The sequence below is a fragment of the Geotrypetes seraphini genome, chromosome 6, assembly GCF_902459505.1.
Source record: "Geotrypetes seraphini chromosome 6, aGeoSer1.1, whole genome shotgun sequence".
Taxonomy (NCBI): domain Eukaryota; kingdom Metazoa; phylum Chordata; class Amphibia; order Gymnophiona; family Dermophiidae; genus Geotrypetes; species Geotrypetes seraphini.
The window spans coordinates 37,575,075-37,602,271 of record NC_047089.1 but is presented as its reverse complement, the minus strand read 5'-3'; the positions used below and the strand labels follow the sequence as shown (position 1 = coordinate 37,602,271).

Below are 27,197 nucleotides of genomic sequence, written 5' to 3'. Positions count from 1 at the left end.
CTTTTGCTTTTCTAACCTCTCGGTGGCATTCCTTTTGCCATTTCCTGTGCGCCTGGTGATTTTCCTCCGTTGGGTCCTTTTTCCATCTCCGGAAGGATACTTTTTTGTCATTTATTGCCCTCTTTACTTCTGTTGAGATCCAAACCGGGTCCTTTGACCGCTTGTTCTTGCAGCCTTTCCTGAAACTGGGGACGTACATTCTTTGTGCTTCTTGCAGGGTGTCCCTGAATAGGGTCCAGGCGCTTCCTACAGTCTCCATCCTAAAGATGTTTCTGAGCTTCCTCCCTTTACTATTTTTGTGGTGTTGTGGTGTTGCATTGTATGCAGAGTCTGGTTTCTTGGCAGTTCAGTTTAACTTTTGTCTACATATTTCTATTTTTAGTTTGTGATTATTCCATATAGGGCGAGGGTGTATCTCTGTTCTGTGTGTATGAAAAGAACATAGTTTTCAGTTGGCATTGACTGCAGGATCAATTGACTGTGTGGGATCTGGCTTGTTTAGTTTTATAATGTATGTGTTGGTGTTCTAGTGCTCACTGCAGTGTTTAAGATGCTGCCTTTTCCTAGGTACACTCTTGTTGTGCGATATGTGGATTGTTACTAAAAATCATATTTTTCATATAGATGGGGGGGGGGGTGTCAAAAAATGATGGGCCCCGGTGTCACATATGCTAGGTACGCCACTAACTGAGGAAGATGTGGGGGAGCTAAACCTGTGCTAGGAATGGTATTTTGGGGGTGACAATATAAAAGAACTGGATAAAAGCTCAGTAAAGCTGGAAGTTGTAATAAGCCAAATCAACAATTTCAAGAGCAATGGATCTTCTGGACCAGGTGTTAGACACCACAGGGAACTGAAAGAACTCCTAAATGAAATGCAGGTCTCCTATTAGTAATCTGTAACTTGTCATTAAAATTATCCATGTGATTGGAAGGTGGCCAACATAATTACAGTTTTTAAAAAGGTCTCAGGAGTGATCCAGGAAACTACCTGTCAGTGCCAGGCTAAATGGTGAAAACTATTTATAAAAAGCAAAATTACTGAACACATAGGGCTCCTTTTACGAAGGTGCGCTAGCGTTTTTAGCGCACGCACCGGATTAGCATGCGCTAGCGCGCACGGCATTTTAGCATGCGCTATTCCGCGCGTTAAGGCCCTAATGCGCCTTTTTAAAAGGAGCCCATAGACAAACATGGTTCATTGAGACAATTGATATTGATTCAGCCAAGGGAAGTCTTACCTCATCAGTTAGCTACTTTTTTTTTTAATTAGGCATGAATAAACATGTGAATAAAGGGGAGCTGGTTGATGTAGTACCTGTATATCAAAATTTTCAGAAATCCTTGTTTTAGTTTACAAATCTTATGCTTCAACTGTTCCATCTTATCTCGGTAACCTCCTTATACCATACACCCCTCTACACTGCCTCCTTTTCATCAACAATAACCTAGTAACTCTTCCATCTTTGTCTTGCTACTTCATCTTTCCTGCTCATGCGACTCTGCTTTCTGATACCTTAATCTCAAAAACAAACTGTAGAATTACCTCTTTTCCCACATCAGCAATTAAGCCACTCTGTCTCATTCAGAAAACTACTCAGGACTAGTCTCTTTATTGAATTGTTTGGCTCCATCTCTCCTTGAGCTATTTGTAGCAGCCTTTAACATCACCACATCTTATGTTCTCTCACCCACACCCTTGCTTCACCCTCCCCGTCCACTCTTTCTTTCACCTTTATTTTAAATTGTTAACTGCTTAGATGCCTCTACAGGCCCATTGCGGTATATCAAAAGCAGTGAAAAAATAGGTAAATAAAATTTCCAGGAAGATTTTGCCAAAGTCCCTTGTGAGAGACTCCTAGAAAATTAAGCCATGGGATAGGAGGGAACCTTAAGAAATTACAGCATTGTATTTCAGGATATATGATGGAAGGCCAACAAGTAATGCAGTAGTTAGTGTGGAATAACAAAACTCTGTACAAAATTGTATGAATTGTTGATCCAGTCTGCTTCCTCTTTTTGCTATCAGTCTCCCCATCCCTTTCTAATCCCCAGACTCATTCTGCAATAACCTCCTTTCACTTCCCCTCCTCTTGGTCCAATTCCTCTACCCCCAAACTGCCAATTCATATCCCAATTCCCTTTCCCTCTTTCTGATCCCCCCTCAAGTTCTCCAGTGTCCTTCCCTTTTCCAATGCTCCCTCGCCAATCAGAACCCCAGATCCCTAGCTACCCCAGGGACTTACCTAGAGATGACCTCTGATAGCCTAGTGGGACATGGCAGGAACGGTCTCTTTCTGCTCCCACCCTCTCTGCCTCTGAATTCAAAATGGCATCTCTGACCCTTAGCAGTAGTCTGCTCCTATTCCCTGCATGGTTGCTGCCTGGATGGACTGGAGGAGAACTTTGAATATTTGAATCTGTACCAAGATATGGAGGAGCCACAGGTTGTGATTTCTGGATGAAGATGGTCACTATAATGGCTGTAGTAGGTTGAAGGGAATAAGATGGGCTGAAAAATTCAGGGGAGGAACAACATGGCCTGAATAAAGATAAGCCTAGAAAAACAGAACAAAAATAATAGGCTACAACCAGGGGAACAAATTATACAGTTAGTTGTAATATAATTCCTATTTACTGAATATTTTCTTTACTGTATTGTAGCATTACACCAAGGAAGTTTGACATAATTCAAGCAACAGAGAAGCAGAAAACTGGAACAGTCAGTTGTGACACTGGAGATTTAACTTTAAACAGGAGGGGAACAAGGACTTCCTTTACATTCAGAAAAGTGAGAAGTATCCCTTGTAACTGTGGTAAGTGTTTCCTTGTTGACCTTGCAGTAAAAAAAAAAGAGCTCATGATATGAGTACTAGATTTTTTACAATCTAGGATCTGGCTTGTCTAAATTTTTTAGAAAATGACCTATGTATCCCATTTAGAGAATGATATGCTACAGCTTTTTCCTTCCATACTCTGAAGGGCTGATGCAGAAAGCCACCATGAGCATAACATAAGAAGTTGCCTCCTCTGGGTCTGACCAGAGGTCCATCGTGCCCAGCAGTCTGCACCTGCGGCGGCCCATCAGGCCCATGACCTGTAATGTGATCCTTCTCTAAGTCCTTTGATCCCTTTTATCAGATGTGTGTGGTTACCGTGAGATATATTTACATATTGCTGGATGCATGATGCAGAAGGGGGGTTCACTGTGGCAGTTAACACACAGTACACTTGGATGAAAATTGTATGAAAATGAACGATAATCTAATCTAATCTAATCCTTAGGTAATGAAGCCATTAGGTATTCCTCTGCAATAAACAGAATTAAACAGAGAATTTTGGCATGCACACAATCTGAGAAATTCACTACTAGCTCCATGTCAGTGTAGAGAGGATTTTTAATGCCAGAATTTGCTTTTTTTTTTTTTTTCCTGTGGCCATAGCAAGTATCTGCAACTTGAAAAGACAGAATGGAAGTAACATCTGCAAGAAGAAGAAAGCAACAGCTTTATTGTGCATGTGTCTGAAGAAAGTGAAAGTACCAGCACACATCTGTGCATGTTCCACACATATATATTAGCCTTGCAAAAATTTCATGTGTAAGAAATTTTCGTGAGGCTCATATTTATGTGCCGAGCAACATTCTGGTTCATGCACAAATATGTTTGTTTTCTTCAGACATGTACACAGCAAATCCATCTTTACCACAGAACCTTTGTGCACATGGGTTCAGCAGGCTTTCCCTAATTGTTTCTCATTAGCTTACTGTATTGCTACAGAATATTTTCTTGTTAATCTTGTGCTCGAAGTCACATGCTTAGCCATTTGCATGCGGCTCTACTGCTGACTTTCTCTTTAGACCCTTTAGTGAATATGCCCCACACAGGAGGAACCTGAAAGCTGAGACTCCTCAGGAGCTAAAGATCAAATATTTTTTTTCTCCTTTGCTACTCTGTGACCTCAGATAAGTTACAAGACTTTCATAGTTAAGCTCTGGAACGTTTTGCCGGAGATTGTGGTAGCTGGTTTGCAAAATTTCCTGGAGGAAAAGTCCATAGTCTGTTATTGAGAAAGACATGGGGGAAGCCAATGCTTGCCCTGGACTGGTAGCATGGAATGTTGCAACTCTTTGTGTTTTTGCCAAGTACTAGTGACCTGGATTGGCTACCGTGAAGATGGGCTATGGGGCTAGATATGCCATTAGTCTGACCCAGTAAGGCTATTCTTATGTTCTTATTTTTGCTATTCTTACTTTTCAGGTCTGAATATGAGGGCAATTCTGTAAATTGGCGCCTAAAGAGAGACAGCAATTGTGCATGCAAGTTACAGAATATTACAGGAGCTATTCTGTAACATATGTGCCAACATCATTTAGTGCATAAGTGCAAAAGGGGTATAAACAAAGAGTGTGGACAGGTCACAAGCGTGTCTTTAAAGTAAACTAAACCTTAGTTTGTATACCGCATCATCTCCACAGGAGTGGAGCTCGACACGGTTTACAGGAATTAAAAAAAGAAGGGAACTCCAATGGAAAGAGGAAGGGATTTGGTAAACAGGAAGGAAAGAGGGGACTTAGAATAATGGAGAGGGAGGGAGTAGTTACATTTTGGAGAAAAGCCAAGTTTTCAAATGTTTTCTGAAGTGTTGGAGGGAGGTCGAACTCCGAAGATGGGCAGTAAAGCTGTTCCACAGCTCAGTGATCCTGAAGAGGAGGGATGTTCCAAGTTTTCCTGTATGGGATATGCCTTTTAAAGAGGGGAAGGATAGTTTGAATTTTTGAGTGGATCTGGTGGAGTCAGGACTCGAGGAGAGCCAGTCTGATTTTCAAAATATCCTTAATGAATGTGCATGAGAAAGTGCATGCAAATTTGTCACCATTGTAAGCAAATCTATTTCGTGCATATTATGAGGTATCCTGAAATTTGATGAATCTCAAGGACTGGGTTTAGAACCCCTGATTTAGTCCAGTAAAAAGCTATTGCCTGCAGTTTGTTTTGCAGATGCCTGTGTTCCTCTATAATACATGATTTTAATTGGGTATGTTTATTTAGTGACTGTAACAAATGCCGATACATTTTTAGTAATATGGAAATTTTATGCATTCTTTTTCCAAGTAAGGCCTAGTGTGTAGTCTCTCTATGATGCTCTTGCAATATAAAACTGGAGGGAGTGGGGTGCCGTCATATTTTTTGTACCATAAAGTGAATGCTGAAGGGGCTTGAGGTGGCTGAATTAAACTTGTCCTGCTGGAAATTAAAAATGTGAGATAACGAGCTGCTGTGACTAGAGATTAAGATGCTGAAATGAGACTTGTCATGTAGAAGCATATACATCAAGAAAGAGACTTGGGGACTGCAGTGGGTTAATATGCAAGCAGTTATATAATTACCCCATCTCACTGTACACCTGTCACAGGAAAGAGAATCCAAGCTAGTTAGAATGGGGAGAGGAAATTGGCAGTGTTTTAAAATAAAAAAGAGGCTCATCGGCCCCTTCACTGTGTACACCTCAAAGGGAATACATCTTTTAATCTTGTTTGTATTATTTCATTCTTGTTTTCCATGATAGTTTATCCCTCTGTATGTGACAGCCAACAAGATCAACAAAAAAGCATTGCACTCTCAGATCCAGACAGGGAGGCCTTGCAGCTGGAACAAGAATATGTACACAAAGTTTATGAAGAGATAGCGGAGCATTTCAGCAGCACCAGACATACTCCATGGCCTAAAATTGTTGACTTCCTCCAGACCTTACCGGAAGGCTCCATAGTGGCTGATGTAGGTTGTGGGAATGGAAAATATCTAGGTATTAACAAAGACATATACATGGTAAGGCTTGATGTTTTCTTGCAGTAAAATTAAATATAGTATTGAAAAGATCTCATAAAGAATTTTTTGAATCTATGATAATACTTGTCAGAGCGACAATAGATAACACATTAAAGAAAACACATTGTTATAGACTTGTAATTAAAGTATCACCTACCTACCAGTTTACAGAGGGGTGGCTGGTTTAGTGATTAAAATAATGAACTTGGGAACCAGAGAGATGTAGTTTCGGAGCCTGCTTCTGCCAGTGTCCACTGTTCTCTCTAAGTAAAGTGGGAGCTCTCCAACTGCATTGCTGTAGTAGGGGTTAGTGCTTCACTAATGTGTTCAATCACTAGGGACTGGCAAATTCCCTGAAATCCTGCAGAGCTTGCCTGTCCCTCACTATTGAACATGTGTTAGTAAAACAGCGTGGAGGACTCCTGCTCAGCTTTTGACTTTGGGTAAGTCACTCACCCCATTCCTTATTTATTATCTTTCCATTGTACCTGTGTGCAGTTTGTAAGATGAAAAATAGGGAATGGAGGGAAAATAATCAAAAAGCAAAAAAACTCACTCCATTAATAATACGACCAAAACAGCTGTGCACCAAGTCAGTCTCACAAACAAAAGAAAAAGCTTCAAATAACTGGAGAAGTGAACCCACGCTGTACCACCCATGCATCACAGGCAGAAAAAACTTTCATTAATGTGAAGACACCTCGCTGAGCAAGCTTTTCTAGATTTCCAGTCTCAGTCCCAAAGGCCAATAAAGGACTAACCTGAATTCACAGCTCAAAGCCTGTGCTTGGTTCTTGGCCAGAAAGATGATACATAAAAAAATAAAATAATAAGGTTAGATCTTTCATAAGTGTTCAGCATATTCTTACTCATGACCATTTTCATTAGAGATGGCATAGACCGTTCTGTTTGAGTGGTTATATGACACTACAGTTCAGCTTGCCTTCAGAATTAGTTTGGGTAATTTAGATGCAAATTGGGAACTCATATTCCGAATGTCTTCTGCTTTGTTTTTTTCAATTATTTTACAATTCATTAATGTTTCTGAGCATGTTATCATTGTCTTCAAGGTCACATTTTAGCTTTTTATGTGGTTCGTATTATGAACTTAATTATACATGCTCCTTGTTTTGTTTTCTGTAGAATGAGGCTAATTTTGAAAAGCATTTCCATAGGTATTTTATAGAATCACTTGCCCGATATATGAGTAATTTTACAGGGATACAGCCTATGTGCTCATGTAGGACTGCGTGAAGACATTCTGTGAGGCAAGGTTGGGAGGGAGGGTTTCACTTAAATGTATGCTTTTGAATATACAAACAATTGTGCATAAATTAACCCCAAAAATCTGTGTCGCAAATATGTCCAAGCTTCACTGGGGTAATTTTCAGAGTAGAAATAGGTGCATACTTCTGCTTTGGAAATTTGATAGACTCTGTGTACTTTCTACATGTGCTGCACTAGCCCCAAAAGGATATTGGGAGGTAGTTATTGCTACCCTCCTTAGAGCCAAAAAGCAAGCGACAATTTCAGTGTATGCCAACTCACTATAGTTAAAGCAAAGTCATCACCTTGTAAACATGTGTGTGTCCTGCTCGGCTAGAATGGCGCATTTACCGGACTTAAGAACATAAGAACATAAGAACATAAGAAGCGCCATCTCCGGATCAGACCTTCGGTCCATCAAGTCCGGCGATCCGCACACGCGGAGGCCCTGCTAGGTATTCACCTGGCTTATTTTATAGCCAACCATATCTTTATATGCCTATCTCAAGGAGATATGCATCTAGTTTGCTTTTGAAACCTAGGACTGTCGATTCCGCAATAATCTCCCCTGGGAGAGTATTCCAGATGTCAACCACTCTCTGTGTGAAGCAGAACTTCCTGACATTAGTCCTGAACTTGCCCCCCCTTAGCTTCATTTCATGTCCTCTTGTCCGTGTCAAATTGGACATTGTAAATAATCTTCTCTGCTCTATTTTGTCAATTCCTTTCAGTATTTTGAAGGTCTCGATCATATCCCCACGCAGTCTCCTTTTCTCAAGGGAGAACAATCCCAGTGTTTTAAGTCGATCCTCATATTCCAGTTTCTCCATACCCTTCACTAGTTTAGTTGCTCGTCTCTGCACCCTCTCCAGCAGTTTTATATCCTTCTTTAGGTAGGGAGACCAATGTTGGACGCAGTATTCCAAGTGGGGTCTGACCATTGCCCTATAAAGCGGCATTATAACTTTCTCCGATCTACTCGAGATTCCTTTCTTTATCATGCCCAACATTCTATTTGCCTTATTTGCCGCTGCCACGCATTGTGCCGACGGCTTCAGGGTCCTATCTATCAGTACACCCAGATCTCTTTCTTGTTCACTTTTCCCCAGAGTTGCACCTGACATTCTGTACTCGTATTCCTTATTTTTACTGCCTAAATGCATTACCTTGCATTTCTCCACGTTGAACTTCATCTGCCATTTCTCCGCCCATTTTTCTAACCGACACAAATCGCTCTGGAGTTCCTCACTGTCCTCCTGCGATCTGATTGCCCGGCAGAGTTTTGTGTCGTCTGCAAACTTGATGATCTCACTGGATGTTCCGTTTTCCAGGTCATTGATATAAATATTAAAAAGGATCGGCCCAAGTACCGAGCCCTGGGGCACACCACTAGTCACTCTCTCCCAGTCGGAGAACTTCCCATTTATGCCCACTCTCTGCTTTCGGTTTTCCAGCCATTTGCCTATCCATCTTTGTATATCTCCCTCTATGCCATGGCTTTGTAGCTTCCTGAGAAGTCTTTCGTGTGGAACTTTGTCAAATGCTTTCTGGAAGTCCAAGTATATTATGTCCACCGGCTTTCCACTATCAATTTGCTCGTTCACGGTCTCAAAGAATTGGAGTAAATTCGTCAGACACGATTTCCCTTTCCTGAATCCATGTTGACTGGGTTTCATCAAGTCGTGTGTGTCCAAGTGCTGAACTATGCTATCCTTGATCAGTGATTCAATCATCTTGCCGGGGACAGACGTAAGACTCACAGGTCTATAGTTGCCCGGTTCTCCTCTCGATCCTTTTTTGAAAATTGGCGTGACGTTCGCTTTCCTCCAGTCGTCTGGTATCTGACCAGTTCTGATTGACAGGTTTGCAAGTTTTTGCAATAACTCTCCAATTTCAATCTTCAATTCCTTCAAGACTCTCGGGTGAATTTCATCCGGTCCAGGTGATTTGTCACTTTTAAGTTTGTCGATCTGATAGTATATCTGGGCTAAGTCCACTTCAACTGTGGTGAGGCTGTCTTCTATTTCTCCTGCAAACACTTTCTCCGCTTCAGGTATTGTTGAGGTGTCCTCCTTCGTAAAAACGGACGCAAAGAAGGAATTTAGTTTGTCTGCGATTTGTTTATCTTCCTTGATGTACCCTTTTCTTCCCTTGTCGTCCAGGGGTCCCACTGCCTCTTTTGCAGGTTTTTTCCCTTTCACGTATCTAAAGAAGGGCTTGAAGTTTTTGGCCTCCCGGGCTATTTTTTCCTCATAGTCCTGTTTTGCTTCCCTCACCGCCTTGTGACATTTCTTCTGTTCATCTTTATGTTTGTTCCAGGCTTCGGTTGTCTTCGTGCATTTCCATTTTTTGAAAGAGTCCTTCTTTACCTTTATGGCTTCCTTCACCTGTATGGTAAGCCATGCCGGTTCTCTTTTGCCTTTAGTTCTCCGATCTTTGGAAATCCTCGGAATGTAGAGATCTTGTGCTTCTGCAATAGTATTTTTCAATAGGCACCATGCCTGATCTACTGTTTCAAGTTTGTCCACCATCTTCTCGAGTCGTTTTGTTACCATGGCTCTCATGCAATCGTATTTACCCTTTTTAAAGTTTAAGGTGGTGGTTAAGGTTTTGACATGTTTCCCTTTCCCGATGTCAAGTTTAAAGTTGATTACATTGTGATCACTCGTTCCCAGTGGAACCATGACTTCTACTTCTGTTATCGGTCCAGTGAGACCATTTAGGACCAAGTCCAAGGTGGCGTCGCCTCTTGTCGGCTCTTTTACCATTTGCTCCAGGAAGCAATCCCCTAGCACCTCCAGGAACTTGGCCTCCTTGCCGCAGTTGGAGGCTCCTAGTTTCCAGTCTATTCCTGGGAAATTGAAGTCTCCCAATATAACTACATTGCCTGTCTTGCATACTTGTTTGATTTCCTCCATCATTTCTGAGTCAGTGACTTCCGCCTGTCCTGGGGGACGATAGTAAAGGCCAATTTTTATATCTGCGCCATTGCGACCAGGAATTTTGATCCAGAGGGACTCCAGCTTCTCTTTCCTGTCTGTTGTACTCATTCCAACAGAATCTATTTCTTCCTTAACATATAGGGCAATACCTCCACCTTTCTGCCCTTCTCGATCTCTTCTATATAGTTTGTATCCCTGTAGTACTGTGTCCCATTTGTTTTCTTCATTCCACCATGTTTCTGTTATGCCAATGATATCCATGTTCTCATGTCTTGCTATCGTCTCTAGTTCTCCCATTTTGTTTCCTAGACTTCTAGCATTTGTATACATACATCTAAGTTCCCTTCGTGTTACCTTTTTGGACCTTCTACTCTTGGCTGTCCTTACAGTTTCATTTACGGTATCCTTTACTGCTCCTGTGTTATCTCCCATGTTTGCTGTGTGGTCATCCCCTCCTGTGTCTGAGTTGTCCTTTCCTGCTTGTTCTCCTTTGTTGGCTGTGAGGTCGACCTCTCTTGTGTATGAGTAGTGGTCCTTTGTTCCTACGTCGGGGCATCCTGTTGTCCGTGCCATCGACCGGTTGTCGACTGTCGGCTTTCCCCTGTCCTTCAGTTTAAAGCCTTCTCTATTGCTTTCTTCATGTTGCCTGCCAAAACTCTTGCTCCTTCCTTGTTGAGGTGTAGTCCATCCCTTCTGTAGTACTTGCTTTTTCCCCAGAACGCCGTCCAGTTGCGCACGAAGTCGAAGCCTTCGTCTTCGCACCATCGTCTCATCCAGGCGTTGATCACTTGCAATTCCCCTTGTCTCTTTCCATCTGCTCTTGGTACAGGGAGGATTTCAGAGAAGGCCACCTTCACCTCCCTGATCTTCAATTGTCTTCCGAGTGAGCGGAGCTGGCCCTTCATCTCTTCCCTGTCATACTTCCGCCCGCTCACATCATTTGTTCCCACGTGGATAAGCACAGCGGTGTCCACTCCCCGTGCGCCATCTATGATCCTGGAGATCCTGCTGGTCACATCCTTTACTCTTGCTCCAGGCAGACAGGTGACGACTCTGTCCTCTCTTCCTCCTGCGGTGTGGCTGTCCACGTGTCGTATAATGGAGTCGCCTACGATGATCCCCATCTTCTTTATTCGGGAGTTCCTTGGGGGGCGTAGGTCCACGTCCTTGGAGTAGGGCCAGTCATCTTCCTCCAATGATACTCTTGAAATTGTTTCCTGTTCTTTGGGTGGGGGGACATCTTCCTGTGCTCTCACTATTCCTCCTGTTGTGCGGTTGTCTCCTATCTCGTCTTCGTTTTCTTCTGTGTTTGCATGGATGTCTTCTCTCCTCACATGTGTTTCCTGAGTACAGTTTTCCAGCCCTGGGAACTCTACGTGGTGCTGATGGGCTTCCTCTATGAACGTTTCTAGATCCTTGACCTCGTCGTTTGGGCTGTACTCCACTAGAATCTTCCCTTGTGCTCGGATTCTGTCTTCGAGTTCCATCACTGTTCCCTCCAATAGTCTTACCTGACATTTCAAGCTATCCATCTCCATGCATCGATCGCAAATGTATGCCTGGATCCCCGAAGGGAGGTAGTCATACATATTGCAGTCGATGCAGAAGACAGGAAAGCTCATCTTCTGACTTCCTTGGGCTTCCATTTCGTGCTTCACTCGTGGGTTGTCTGAGTGATTTGTTGTGACCTACTGCTGCTCTTTTTCCTACTGATCCTACCTCCCCCTTACCTTCTGACTTTCTGACTGCAAGCTTCCTATTTGAGTGAGTCTGTTTGTGTTACAGTGCCTGTGCCTTTGTGTGCTTGTGTCCCTTGCCTGCTGCTTCCTTGTGTTGCTTGCCTTGTTGTCTCTCTCGTGTGTGCTGTCTCTGCTCTACCTCACCTTGATTGTATGTGCGGGTTGGTTTCTTTTGTGTCTGTCTCTTCCTTACCTTCTGTGGTTGTCGGTTCCTTACCGGTCTGTTCTCCTCTGGTGTTCTTGAGAGTAGCGCTCGTCCCTTGCAAGGCCCTTCGCAAAGGCGCTCTCGCTAAGGCGAGCGCCTTTACCGCACGCCTTCGCCGCGCGCCGAACGGCTGGGCGCCGTTGGCTCCTCCCCTTTTCAAGGGGGAGTCCGGCGCTGCCTGTGACGCTTGGGGGGGGCGGAGCGAACTCTCGCCGCTACCCCGAGCCTACTGTCTTCCTCCTCCTGCTTGCTTCGGTGCCCGGCACCAACGCTGCCTGTCTCCTCTGCTTCCTGCTTCCCTTCTCTCCTCTCTCTTCGGCACCGCGTGTGCCGCGCTGGCTCCTCCCCTTTTCAAGGGGGAGTCCGGCGCTGCCTGTGACGCTTGGGGGGGGCGGAGCGAACTCTCGCCGCTACCCCGAGCCTACTGTCTTCCTCCTCCTGCTTGCTTCGGTGCCCGGCACCAACGCTGCCTGTCTCCTCTGCTTCCTGCTTCCCTTCTCTCCTCTCTCTTCGGCACCGCGTGTGCCGCGCTGGCTCCTCCCCTTTTCAAGGGGGAGTCCGGCGCTGCCTGTGACGCTTGGGGGGGGCGGAGCGAACTCTCGCCGCTACCCCGAGCCTACTGTCTTCCTCCTCCTGCTTGCTTCGGTGCCCGGCACCAACGCTGCCTGTCTCCTCTGCTTCCTGCTTCCCTTCTCTCCTCTCTCTTCGGCACCGCGTGTGCCGCGCTGGCTCCTCCCCTTTTCAAGGGGGAGTCCGGCGCTGCCTGTGACGCTTGGGGGGGGCGGAGCGAACTCTCGCCGCTACCCCGAGCCTACTGTCTTCCTCCTCCTGCTTGCTTCGGTGCCCGGCACCAACGCTGCCTGTCTCCTCTGCTTCCTGCTTCCCTTCTCTCCTCTCTCTTCGGCACCGCGTGTGCCGCGCTGGCTCCTCCCCTTTTCAAGGGGGAGTCCGGCGCTGCCTGTGACGCTTGGGGGGGGCGGAGCGAACTCTCGCCGCTACCCCGAGCCTACTGTCTTCCTCCTCCTGCTTGCTTCGGTGCCCGGCACCAACGCTGCCTGTCTCCTCTGCTTCCTGCTTCCCTTCTCTCCTCTCTCTTCGGCACCGCGTGTGCCGCGCTGGCTCCTCCCCTTTTCAAGGGGGAGTCCGGCGCTGCCTGTGACGCTTGGGGGGGGCGGAGCGAACTCTCGCCGCTACCCCGAGCCTACTGTCTTCCTCCTCCTGCTTGCTTCGGTGCCCGGCACCAACGCTGCCTGTCTCCTCTGCTTCCTGCTTCCCTTCTCTCCTCTCTCTTCGGCACCGCGTGTGCCGCGCTGGCTCCTCCCCTTTTCAAGGGGGAGTCCGGCGCTGCCTGTGACGCTTGGGGGGGGCGGAGCGAACTCTCGCCGCTACCCCGAGCCTACTGTCTTCCTCCTCCTGCTTGCTTCGGTGCCCGGCACCAACGCTGCCTGTCCTCAATGAAAATAAAAGGAGGCAGAAATAGCTTCATAGAAGGGTGGTGGATTCAAGGAACAGCCTTTCAGGTGAAGTGATAAAGGGAAAAAACAGCAACAGGATTCAAGAAATCTTGGATCCCCGGTTTTGAAGAGGTGAGGAGCCAGATGTTTATGATATTGCAGTAGGGAGCTATTTTGGCAACTTAGATGGGCCTAATGGTCCGTTATGATTCTATGATAAAAGAAGTTGCTTGCCATTCTCAGTAGCGTAACCATGACCCTAAGATTATCCTTTTTGTTAGAAGCTGACCCAAGATCTATGTATTGTTTAATATTTCCATTTAAATAGCTGTTGGATAGCAAATCTCTTCCTATAAACATATCTGAGAGACCTTGGAAAGCTTATTAGAAAATGTATTGTTAGTCTAATAAAAAGGTATCACCTTATTTTCTTTTTGTTTTGTTTTATTTCTATTACCTTTATAAAGTACGTATGCACCTTTGAGAAATTTCTAAGTAGGCATCCTATTATAAAATGTACCTCTGCAGTGTGTGGACTCAAGATTAAATGTCTATACCAATAAACTTGTATTTTGATTATAATTAGTATTTTGATACCTTCACAATGCTTAAAAATCTTTAATAATATGTCAGTGTTCCAGATTCAGATGCATTTCTTGCTTTTAGCAGTAAGAATTTAATAGAAACAAAATTCTTGTTACTTGTATTTTGTTTCTTTTTATAGAGGGAGCTCAGGAAATCTTTTTTAAACAATTATTTTCTCACCTAGTATTTTCCACCTACCCCTTTGCATTTCCAGTTTAATTAAAACAGCTCTCTTGGCTTGTGACATTTTCATTTACTAGGTTGGCAACATTGGGGAGTGGATGATGCAATTGCAATAAACCTTGTTTCACTTTCACTTCAGTTCTTGAAGCAGCAGGACGTGTGCTTAGGAGCTCTCTAGTGTACAAAGTGTGAGAAATGGAGGCTGCAGGTGTCTCGAGTACTGTGTCTGTTGAGTTTCAGAGGTTGTACATTAAGATTGAAACTCTATGTGGCAAAAACCCAACTGAAATCCATAGTGCGTTACGTGAAGTTTGTGGTGAATTAACAGTGGACTGTAGTACAGTTTCTCGGTGGGCAACTCATTTTCAGAGTGGTCGTGTGAGCATAAATGATGATGCAAGACCAGGAAGGCCGAAATCAACAACTGATGAACGATGTGTGAAACTCGTGGCTGATGCTCTTGAACAAGATTGTCGTGCGACATGTCAGGAACTTTCTGAAACTACAGGGATTCCACTGATATCAATGTACCGAATTCTGACAAATAATTTAAAAAAGAGAAAAATTTCTGTGCGATGGGTCCCCTTCTTCTTGACTGCTGAATAGCAGCAGGGATGCCTGGACAATGCAACCGTGCTGAAACAAAGATTTGATGTTGAAGGTCAGGCATTCTTGAATCGCATTGTTGCTATTAATGAAACGTGGGTCAGAGACTTTGAGCTGGAGCAGAAATCACAGTCCAACGAGTGGAGAGCTCCATCTTCCACACGACCAAACAAATTATGATTTTTGCTTATGATCATGAAGGCATCATCACAGACAAAGTTCCATGTGGAAGAAGTGTCACAGCAGTGTCTTATGATTTTTTTTTGCAAAAAATGCACTAAACCCGACCTCAGTTGCTCTTGGCTGGGCCACTCATTCTTCACGACAACGCTCGCCCGCACATAGGGAATGTTGTCATTGAAAAACGATGCAAATACGGCTGGGAGATGTTACCTCATGTTCCTTACAGTCCAAACATGGGTCCACCAGACTTCGACCTTTTTCCAAAGTTGAAACAACCTATGCGTGGACATCGTTTTGTATCTCTGGAAGAGCTTTCTTCCGCCTTTACCCGAGCCATTCGGCAACTGAACAAAAACTGTGTCTTGGATGGAATAATGAAGCTTCCTAGACGTTGGGAATCGGTCATTGCAAAGCAGGGAGACTATTGAAGGATTGTAAAGAAATACTTGAAAGAAAAAAAAAACATGTAAATGAAAAAAATTGTGTGCATTATTTATGAAATGACCCTCATATAACTAAGGGTTCTTTGAGGATAGAAAAAAAATGTTTTAACATGTTTTCACATTTCAGGTACTCTTGCCTGGTACCTTTTCTTGTATAATGAAATGTGTATGTTTGTGCCTTTTAGGGACCATCAATGCAGAAAAGGCACAAAAACTGAATAGAAAATATAAAAGAAACTAGAGAAGGGGTTAGAAAGTAGTGTGAGTGTTTATCCTATAAACATCCAGTTTAATTTTTTTGCCTCGGGAATGCTTTATCCTTGTATATCGGTTAAAACCTAAACCAGAAGCTCTAAGTTTAATAAAATAGATTTAATGGAGGACTTTTTCTAACAGGTTGGCTGTGATCGGAGTAAAAGCCTTGTGGGCATTTGTGCAGAAAAGAAATTTGAGGCTTTTGTATGTGATGCTTTGTTAGTTCCAGTTCGGAGTGATTCTTTTGATGCTTGCATCTCTATTGCTGTGATTCACCATTTTTCTACAGAGGTAAGACCATGACATTTTTTGTTAGATATTTTCTCTAGGGAGAATAACAGAATAATAAAGGTAGAAAGAAAATTTTGGGGCATGAGAAGAGTAGAACTGGAGAGAAATAGCCATCTTCAGAACGTAGCAGAAAATGATTTCAAAGAAGAGAAGAATATCCCCAATCAACAAATGACTCCCCTATACAAAACAATAGGGCTAAATATTGTTCTAGTATTTATTAAATAAATTAATACTGAAGAGAGAGAGAGTTGTTAAGTTAGTCTTAAGGAAAATGTATTCCTGAAGTGAAGAGGAGAATTCCTTGGTGAATGTACTCCTTAGTGTTGCCTTTATTTTTATTTTATCTCTCAAATTTAGACTGTCTCTTCTATCAGGCTATAGTTTGGTTTACAAATCTGGTGGTGGGAGATGGCGCAGTGTTCCCGCTAAGCTGCGCTGGCCTGCGCTCGCGCACAAAATATTACATCGCAGCGCACAAGTTTCTCTTCACAGCGCACACACGCGTCGCAAAGGTAAGGGGAGGTAAGGTAAGGGGACGCATTGGGGGGATTGCACTTCCCCACAATTGCCATGCTTCGGTTCCTCTTCTTCCTTCCTTCCTCCCCCCCCCCCCGCGGGACCCTGCGGCACCATCAACTCTTACTCCCTCTAATGTCGGCCCTGCAGCTCCAGACTTCCTCGCACCTTCTCCCCTCCCCCTTTGGATCGCTATTATTTTAAATGTTATAGCCGCGGAGCTGTATCCATCAGTGGAGATGTCTAACCTCGGCCTGCCCCGGAACTCTTACTGCAACAGTGACTTCCTGTTCCTGCCTAGACGGGCGGCTGCTGCAGTAAGAGTTCCGGGGCAGGCCGAGGTTAGACATCTCCACTGATGGATACAGCTCCGCGGCTATAACATTTAAAATAATAGCGATCCAAAGGGGGAGGGGAGAAGGTGCGAGGAAGTCTGGAGCTGCAGGGCCGACATTAGAGGGAATAAGAGTTGATGGTGCCGCAGGGTCCCGCGGGGGGGGGGGGGAGGAAGGAAGGAAGAAGAGGAACCGAAGCATGGCAATTGTGGGGAAGTGCAGAGCTGCAGGGAAGAGTGTTGCGGTACCCAGCTGGAGGGAGAAGGAAGATGAGGGAGGGAATTAAAGGAGATGCCAGGGCTTGGAGCGTAGGAGGAAGGTATGCCAGTCTAAGGGAAAAGGAAGGGGGAGATGTGAGAGCATGGAGGGGGAGCGAAAGATGGAAGAAAAGGAAAGGAGAGAGATGCCAGAGAATCAGGGAAGGGGAGATACCAGACTATGAGGAGAGGTGTGGGAGAGGGAAGGCGAGGAGAGAGATGCCAGACCAATGGGGTGAAAGGAGAGAGGGAAGGGGGAGGCATACAGTTTCTGGAAGGGGCATAGAAGGAGAGAAGATGCCATATAGGGGAAGAGAGACGGCAGACAGTGGATGGAAGGAAGAGAGTTACAAGAAGATGAGGAAAGGAGAAACCACAGAAGACAAAGGTAGAAAAAAATTTCTATTTATTTATTGCTTTAGGAGACATGTGTCACTGTTTCTGTGAAGCATTGTATGCAGAGTCCAGCTTCTTGCTGGTTCAATTTAACCTTTGTCTATGTATTTTTATTTTATCCCCCCTTTTACAAAACTGTGAAGCGTTTTTAGCACCAGCCTTGGTGGTAGCAGCTCTGATGCTCAGAATTTTATGAGCATCAGAGCTGTTACCTCCGTAGCTAAAATCCACACTACAGTTTTGTAAAAGAGGGAGGGGTTAGTTTGTGATTACATATTCCTTACTAGGCGAAGGTGTTTTCTGTGTTCTGTGTGTTTTCTGTTAGGATTGACGGTGTAGGATTGATCTGTGCTGGTCTGGCTTGTTTAGTTTTACAATGGGTGTATTGATGTACTGCTCACTGCAATATGTAAGATGCTGCCTTTTCCTAGGTACTCATGTGTGACGTGTGGTTTGTTACTAAAAATCATGTTTTTCTTACAGATGGGGGGGGGTGCCAAAAAATGATGGGCCCTGGATGTTACATATGCTAGGTACGCCACTGTATGTAAAGATACCAGAAAGCTGGCGTAGCAAAAACTTCTAAGTTTTGAGTATTTAACCCTCCCACAATCTCACGGGCACTCGTTTCAAGTTTATTGAGATTTTGATTTAAACGCAATATCAAATATTTTCAATGCGTATAACAAAAATAAATTTGGGGAAATAAATAAAACCATTTGAACCAGTGTTCCCGCTAAGCTGCGCTGGCGCACAAAATATTACATCGCAGCGCACACGTTTCTCGTCACAGCGCACAATCGGAAGAGGCGTACGGCAGATGGCAGGGCGGCGAGAGGAGAATCGGGCGAGTTGGCTCATAACTTGCTGGCGCCCGATATTTTTGGCTCACGGTGAAAAAAGTTTGCTCACAACACCCGCCCGCTTAGAGGGAACACTGGAGATGGGGACCATCTAATCCCTTGCTTCTGGAAAAAGTTCTTCTTGAAACACTCCTACTACAGGCTGACTTTTTTTCTCTCTTGTTACAAGTCAGGGGACATATGAAGTTTAGCAACAGAAGATTTTACAGCTTTCATTGACTAACAATGGAACGTGCAGCCAAATTTTCCCTAAAGATGCTCTCAGTGCTATGCTTGTAGTTCAATCTCTGAAATACTAAGTTCTTTTCTAAATAAGGGAGGAAAGAATGCAACTGGAAATGTAGCAAGATATAAATGGTTTTGTGCTGTTATCAATACCTTAGCTCTTATGTTACAAAAGTGCATTTGTTCACAGGTTAATTTGATTTTAGAAATGTTTTTAGGAGGGTCGAGTTATTGCCTAAGGCTAACTAATTGACTTAGATTGATTTTTAGCTTTATTTGTTGCATTTCTGTTTTAGATATTGTACATAGTTTCTACCTCCTTGATTCTATATAGGTTGCCTAAATTTGGGCACCTGGGGCAGATACATGTGCAAATTAGTTAACAAGGAATCAACAATCAGTAATTGGGGTTAATGGGCAACCATTTGGATTTCTATGCATATCTGCCCCAGTTACTATTGTATAACATCTGCTCCTAAATATCATAGTGCACAACTCGAAAAGAAGCATAGCTGTGGGAGGAGTATAGGCAGTCAATCCCAAAAACAAGGAAGCGAAGCCCAACGAAGAGAAAACAAGACAAAAAAAAGTGTGGATGGAACGGTGCACATCATAACATAAGAACATAAGAATTGCCATCTCCGGATCAGACCCATGGTCCATCGAGTCCGGCGATCCGCACACGCGGAGGCCCCAGTCAGGTATACACCTGATTGTTCTAATCACCCATATCCCTCTATGCCTCTCATAAGGAGATGTGCATCTAATTTGCCTTTGAATCCTAGCACAGTGGATTCCTTAATAACCTCCTGTGGAAGAGCATTCCATGCGTCCACCACTCGCTGCGTAAAGCAGAACTTCCTGACATTTGTCCTGGACTTGTCACCCCTTAGCTTCAAACCATGTCCTCTTGTCCGTGTCACATTGGACAATGTGAATAATTTGTTTTTCTGCTCTATTTTATCGATGTCTTTCAGTATTTTGAACGTCTCTATCATGTCCCCTCGCAGCCTCCTCTTCTCAAGGGAGAACAATCCTAGTTTCTTGAGTCGTTCCTCATATTCCAATTTCTCCATACCTCTTATTAGTTTCGTTGCTCGTCTCTGCACCCTCTCCAGCAGTTTTATATCCTTCTTTAGGTTGGGAGACCAATGTTGTACACAGTACTCCAAGTGTGGTCTGACCATTGCTCTATAAAGCGGCATTATGACTTTCTCCGATCTACTCATGATTCCTTTCTTTATCATGCCCAACATTCTGTTTGCTTTCTTTGCCGCTGCCGCACATTGTGCCGACGGCTTCAGGGTCCTATCTATCAGTACACCCAGGTCCTTTTCTTGTTCGCTCTTACCCAGAGTTGCTCCTGACATTCTATACTCGTGTTCCTTATTCTTACTACCTAAATGCATTACTTTGCATTTCTCCACGTTGAACTTCATCTGCCATTGCTCTGCCCATTTCTCTAGCTGATACAAGTCGCTCTGGAGTTCCTCGCTATCTTCCTGCGATCTGATTTCCCGGCATAGCTTTGTGTCGTCTGCAAACTTAATGATCTCACTGGATATTCCGCCTTCCAGGTCATTGATATATATATTAAATAGAATCGGCCCAAGTACCGAGCCCTGGGGCACACCACTAGTCACTTTCTCCCAGTCTGAGAACTTCCCATTTATGCCCACTCTCTGCTTCCTGTTTTCCAGCCATTTGCCTATTCACCTTTGTATATCTCCCTCTATTCCATGGCTTTGTAGTTTCCTGAGAAGTCTTTCATGCGGAACTTTGTCGAATGCTTTCTGGAAGTCCAAATAAATTATGTCCACCGGCATTCCACTATCAATTTGCTTGTTCACGGTCTCAAAAAATTGAAGCAAATTCGTTAAACATGATTTCCCTTTCCTGAACCCATGTTGACTGGGTTTCAGCAAGTCGTGTGTATCTAAGTGCCGGACTATGCTATCCTTGATCAGTGCTTCAACCATCTTTCCAGGGACAGACGTAAGGCTCACTGGTCTGTAGTTGCCCGGTTCTCCTCTCGATCCTTTCTTGAAAATTGGCGTGACATTCGCTATCTTCCAGTCATCTGGTATCTGTCCAGTTCTGATTGTCAGATTGGTGAGTTTTTGCAATAACTCTCCGATTTCAATCTTCAATTCTTTTAAGACTCTCGGATGAATTCCATCCGGTCCAGGGGATTTGTCACTTTTAAGTTTGTCGATCTGGTAGTATATCTGGTCCAACTCCACTTCAACTGTGGTGAGGCTGTCTTCTATTACTCCATTAAACACTTTCATTGCCTCTGGTATTTTTGCAGTATCCTCCTCCGTAAAGACAGACGCAAAGAAGGAATTTAGTTTGTCCGCAATTTGTTTATCTTCCTTAATGTACCCTTTTCTTCCCTGGTCGTCCAGGGGTCCCACCGCCTCTTTTGCGGGTTTTTTCCCTTTCACGTATCTAAAGAAGGGCTTGAAGTTCTTGGCCTCTTGCGCTATTTTTTCTTCATAGTCCTTTTTGGCATCCCTCACCGCCTTGTGACATTTCTTCTGTTCGTCTTTATGTTTTTTCCATGCTTCGGTCGTTTTGATGTGTTTCCATTTTTTGAAAGAGTCCTTCTTTTCTTTTATGGCTTCCTTCACCTGTCTGGTAAGCCATGCCGGTTCTCCCTTACCTTTTGTTCTCCCTTCCTTGGAGATCCTCGGAATGTGTAGGTTTTGTGCTTCTGTGATAGTACTTTTCAGTAGGGACCATGCCTGGTCTACTGTTTCAATTTTATCCACCTTTTTCTTGAGTCGTTGTTTCACCATGGCTCTCATGCGATCGTATTTGCCCTTTTTAAAGTTAAAGGTTTTGGTTAAGGTTTTGGCACTTTTTCTATTCCCGATGTCAAGCTTAAAGATGATCACATTGTGATCGCTCGTCCCCAGCGGTACCGTAACTTCTACTTCTTTTGTCGGTCCCGTGAGGCCATTTAGCACCAAGTCCAGGGTGACGTTGCCTCTTGTCGGCTCTTTCACCATTTGTTCCAGGAAGCAATCCCCTAGCGCCTCCAGGAACTTGGCCTCCTTGCCGCAGTTGGAGGTTCCTAGTTTCCAGTCTATCCTCGGGAAATTGAAGTCTCCCAATATTATTACATTGCCCGTCTTGCATTCTCGTTTGATTTCCTCTATCATTTCTAAGTCAGTTTCATCCGCCTGTCCCGGGGGACGATAAAAAAGGCCAATTTTCGTGGCTGCACTGTTTTGTCCAGGAATCTTGACCCAGAGGGACTCTAGCTTCTCTTTCGTTTCCATCGTAGCCACTTCAACAGATTCTATTCCTTCCTGCACATATAGGGCAATACCTCCACCTTTCTGCCCTACTCGATCTCTTCTATATAGTTTGTATCCCTGAAGTACTGTGTCCCATTTGTTTTCTTCATTCCACCATGTTTCTGTTATGCCAATGATTTCCAACTTATCATTTCTTGCTATTGTCTCTAGTTCCCCCATTTTGTTTCCTAGACTTCTAGCATTCGTATACATACATTTGAGTTCTCTTCGAGTTACTTTTATGGACTTTCTACTCTTTGCTGTCCTTACTGTTACTTTCACGGTATCCTTAACCGCTCCAGTGTTGTTTCCCTTGTTTGTTGTGCGGTCTTCCTCTCCTATGTCTGAGTTGTCCCTTTCTGCCTTGTCTTCCTTATTTGCTGTGAGATCGTCCTCTCCTGTGTATGAGTAGTAGCCCATTGTTCCTACATCGGGGCATCCTGTCGTCCGTGCCATCGACTGGTGGTCGACTGTCGGCTTTCCCCTATTTATTAGTTTAAAGCCTTCTCGATGGCCCTCTTCAAGTTGCCTGCCAATACTCTCGCTCCTTCCTTGTTGAGGTGTAGTCCGTCCTTTCTATAGTACTTGCTTTTCCCCCAGAACGCCGTCCAGTTGCGCACGAAGTCGAAGCCTTCTTCTTCACACCATCGTCTCATCCAGGCGTTAATAGCTTGCAATTCCCCTTGTCTCTTTCCATCCGCTCTTGGTACTGGGAGGATCTCGGAGAAGGCCACCTTCACCTCCCTGATCTTCAGCTGTCTTCCAAGTGAGCGGAGCTGGCCCTTCATCTCTTCCCTGTCATACTTCCGTCCGCTTACATCATTTGTTCCCACGTGGATGAGCAGCCAGGGATCAGCACAGAAAATTGAAATGGATCTAATTTTATCAATAAATTAAAATAATTTATTGATAAAATTAGACCCATTTCAATTAAAATATTTATTCAATTAAATAATTATTCAATTAAAATAATTTATTGATCAAATTATTCAATTAAAATAATTTATTGATAAAATTAGACCCATTTCAATTAAAATAATTATTCAGTTAAAATAATTTATTGATAAAATTATTCAATTAAAATAATTTATTGATAAAATTAGACCAGACATGGTCCGTGTTTTGGCTCGAAAGCCAGTCTCAGGGGTACATATAAAATCAACAGTTGCGGTAAAAGAATCAAAGTAAACTATGCTCGGTTGCACTTCATTTCACAAGTATGTGGTTTTCAGCCTATTGGCATGCAACCATTGCGTTTCTTTCACAGTGAATAGTTTGACGGACATAAATTTATGATTTTTGGAGATAAGACATTTTATACAAAGATAAGTCATGGTCAGAACAATTTTAGCTAGTCTATTAAGTAGAAACCCCTCTGCACAGGAAAACAATTAATCAAATCTCCAGTTAGCATCTTTCACACTAAAGGTCTAGAGTTTGATGTATTACATTCAGACATGTTGTCAGACATGTTTATTTATATTGTCATACATGTTTATTTCACTGTCTTCAGAATCAAATTTTACTTTTTTGTTGTTTTTTTTTTTAATTTTAGGAAAGAAGAATGGCTACTTTAAGTGAGTTAACTCGACTTTTAAGACCTGGAGGAAAGGTCCTCATTTATGTTTGGGCCATGGAACAAGAATTCAACAAACAGAAGTCGAAGTACCTTAAAGACAATAGAAATAATGATCAAATATTTGACAGCAGCAGTCAGAGTGCAGCATGTTCTGAGCAAGCTCTCGGTAACTTCAAGGACAAGCAGTATAATGCATGCCAAGCAATTACTCCCAAATTACCTGTTCATACTAATAGAACCTCATTTAATTCCCAAGATGTACTGGTTCCTTGGCACCTGAAAAGTGGAACTAAAGTTATAGATAGACCTGCTGGCACAACTAAACCTTCTGAAGGATCTGTGCAGCAACATGGATCTGGCCCAGTATTTCACCGCTATTATCATGTTTTCTGTGAGGGAGAACTGGAAGCAGCATGCAAAAAATTGGACAATATCAGAATTCAGCAAAGCTATTATGATCAAGGAAACTGGTGTGTGATTCTTGAAAAACTGTAAATTGTAATTTAATGCTTTTGGAATAAATGTTATATTTTAAGATTATATAATATTGTTTATGTGATTAGCATCTGTTTTTATTGTATTTTTCATTGTTTAGACTCTAGGGGTCACTATTCCAAAGCGATTTAACCAGCCAGAAATGGCTCCTGACTGGCTAAATACCTGTTTGGGGCTAACTGCTAACCTACAGTGGCACTTAACTGGTTAGTGCTGCTGAAAATAACCAGATACACAAAGTTAAAGCTGGCTATTTTGGGGGTGGAATCTGCACTTGGCCAGTTAGATGCCAGTATTCAGCATTTAATCAGCAAGGTTAACTGCATAAAAATCAGTCCCCCTTTTACTAAGCTGCGGTAGAGGTTTCTACCATGGTCTGGAGTGCTAAATACTCTGATGCTCTTAGAATTCATATGAATGTCAGAGTATTTAGCACCTTATAAATTGCACATCTTGTAACATGAGACTGGTCCCATAGCATCAGATTATGTTTTATTAAGGCATCTCTTACTGCAGGAGGGGGAGTTGGCTTGGTGCTGTGGTTGCAGAATTTTATGCCATGTAGTAGAGCCAGAAGGTGAAGTGGGCAGACAGGGTAGAGTGTCTGGGCCTGAGGGCATTTCCTAAATTTTCCTTTTCAAACATTGGCCCCCTTGGGTTCTCTGGCAAGCATGCAGATACATACAAATATACATGCCCTAATACACAAACACACGATGCACTTCATCTCTTCTTCCCCAAGCTCAGAGCCACATCTGGGGAGCCTCCAAACATGCATGGATGTGACGTGATGATGTCGCATCACATCCGTGCATGCTCGGAAGCCCTCCAGACAAAGCCCCGAGCTCGGGTCCTTCCAAAACCTGGACAAACTCCCAGGTTTTGGAAATCCCCCCTGGATACCTTGACAGTTCTCTGAAAAGAAGAATTTTACGGATATATTGTAACCCTAAAGGAAACTTCTGCCGATGCATAGCAGCTGCTTCCCCCCCCCCGCAAAAAAAATAAAAGGGATCCCCCATGATGCCCAAGACCCCCCACACCCTATGCCTTTTTTTAAAAAAAAAAAGATCAGCAAGATGGATGCTCATTTCCTCCTGCCACAGGGCGAGGACCTCTCCATGTGGGAACTCCTGACCCCCCACTTTTAACAAAATCAGAAGGAGGGATGCCTACCTCCTCCTGCCTCACAGCACCCCCCCCCCCCAATACTTTTAAATAGAAGACATGGAGGGCGGATGCTCACACCCTCCTGCTGACAGACCCACCTCTTCAAAATGGTGGACCTTCCCCTTCCTGGTGTGTTTGAGGGGCTTGGTGGGGGTATCCAGAGGGCTCAAGGGAGGAATTGGGGGCTCTCCCTGCTGACTGAGCTGATCACAAATTAGCTGCGCCAGGACTTTCCCTGCTGTGATCAACTCAGCTGACAGGGAGAGCGGTAACAGCAGTGAGCATGCTTTTTCTTTTTTGACAGGCGGGGAGGGGAGGGGGAGAAGCTATGCCTAGCAATTGCTCTTCTCAGCAAACACCAGGCACAGGGAAGTTCTGCAAGAATAGCATGCATATAATTTGCATGCTATGCTGAGCATTGCTAGTAAAAAAAAAAAAATTTTCTACAATCACAGTACAGTTGACTCCGCTTAAGTGCAAGCCCTCCGGACCAGACTGCCACGTACGCTTAATCGGAGTACCACTTTTTAGTCATGAAAAATCACAGTACACTGTAGTCAAATGCAATAAAACTTTTATTCAGCAAAAAACACTCCAAATACAATTTAACACAGTTCAGTTATAGAAACAGCACTGTTCCGTCTAATGCAATACACTGTAAACCTTTTTTTAAATCAACATTCTACTGAAATAATCAGTCATTGTTTTCTGCACGAAGACTGTATGATTCAGAAGGTGTATCTGACTACTGATACTGTAAAACTGTCTATAGTCATGACATCCATTTATCTTCAGAGAACAACATAGCATGTGTAGGGACTTCAGCGCATCCGAGAAGGAAACAATATCTCCAGGTGTTTCATTAGTCGTGATGACCGCAGCAGTATCTCAATCCTCATCAGACTCTTGGTTGTCTGCAGTGTCCTTTATGACTGTACAGATATCGGAATTAGTGCTGTCATGATATGGGCAGATCGTTGTCAACAGCGACATACAGCTCAAAACTCTTGTGGCGAGAGTCCAACTGGGAGTTCAATGGACGAAGCGTCAGCTTCAGTTGTCTCATCAGATGACTGAATGAAGCTCGCCCGTTGATAGCAATTTGAAATCGTTGATGATTAGACTTGACTCCACGCCTCCCGTACCATGCGAAGAGAATCGAGTACCATCATTTTTCTTGCGAGCTCAGCAGCTCGGGGGCTGAATTCCATGCTTGCATCAATCACTGCGACCTGTAATGACATTTGAAGTTGGTGATTATCCCTTGGTCCATCAGTTGGATCAAAGAGTTTGATGGTTAGCTTTACGTCACTGCTGCACAGTTATCACACAGCATTACAATGTGCCTCCTATGCTTTATCATCAGATTGTCAAGCTTCTGCAACCATTCAATCCACAGTGTCGCTGTCATCCATGCGTTTTTGTTGCTTTCATATTCAACAGGCAGGCGTTTAATGTTTTTGAAGCACTGAGGATTTCAATTCTTCCCAATCACCAGTGGCTTGAGCTTTTCCCTACCATCCATATTGCAACTGAGTAGTAATGTCAATCGTTCCTTTGGCACCTTGAAGCCAACAGTTTTGCTGCGTTTGAAAGCCAATGTTTCATCAGGGATGGCACACCAGTACAGGCCCATCTCATCGGCATTGAGAATGTCGCATGGCTCGTATTCACCAATCACTGATGGCAACACTTCCATGACCCATCTTTCTGCATCAAACTCATCTGCGTCTTGTTTTTCGCCATGCTGCTTCTTAAATTTTATGCAGTATGAACTTTCCACCTCTCTAGCCATCCGTTTGTTGCTTTGAAGTCTTCTACGCCAAGTTCTTCGGATAGCTGTGCTGCTTTCTCCATCAGTAGGATTTCTTGCTTTTTTTTTGTAAATCTGAGAAATCTGGCTAGGATGAGCGCCGTAATGTTTTGCAGTAGAGACCTGACTCCCGTTGGTCAAGTCTCTTTAAGACATCAACACATTCAGCCAAAGACAATACTTTTGTCCAGCCAAAGACAAAAATTTTTGTCCACGTGATGCCATGGTGCAGTTCCGAAAGTTTGAACATCTGGCCAGGT

At 43.8% G+C, this 27,197-nt stretch overlaps 1 protein-coding gene across 9 annotated transcripts in view; it reads left to right on the top strand.

Moving 5' to 3' along the window:
* Nucleotides 1-23,999, top strand: part of ALKBH8 (alkB homolog 8, tRNA methyltransferase) — a 93,475-nt gene extending 69,476 nt beyond the window's left edge. For 8 of the 9 annotated variants that reach the window (XM_033948815.1, XM_033948810.1, XM_033948809.1 and 5 more), the window contains 4 exons: nucleotides 2,665-2,816; nucleotides 5,569-5,828; nucleotides 15,831-15,980; nucleotides 23,436-23,999. In XM_033948815.1, the coding sequence (XP_033804706.1) occupies nucleotides 2,665-2,816; nucleotides 5,569-5,828; nucleotides 15,831-15,980; nucleotides 23,436-23,954 (1,081 nt within the window). In that variant the 3' untranslated portion in view covers nucleotides 23,955-23,999. The remainder of the gene's footprint in view (nucleotides 1-2,664; nucleotides 2,817-5,568; nucleotides 5,829-15,830; nucleotides 15,981-23,435) is intronic. The other variant, XM_033948814.1, reaches the window with a different exon arrangement.
* Nucleotides 24,000-27,197: the final 3,198 nt, after the last annotated feature.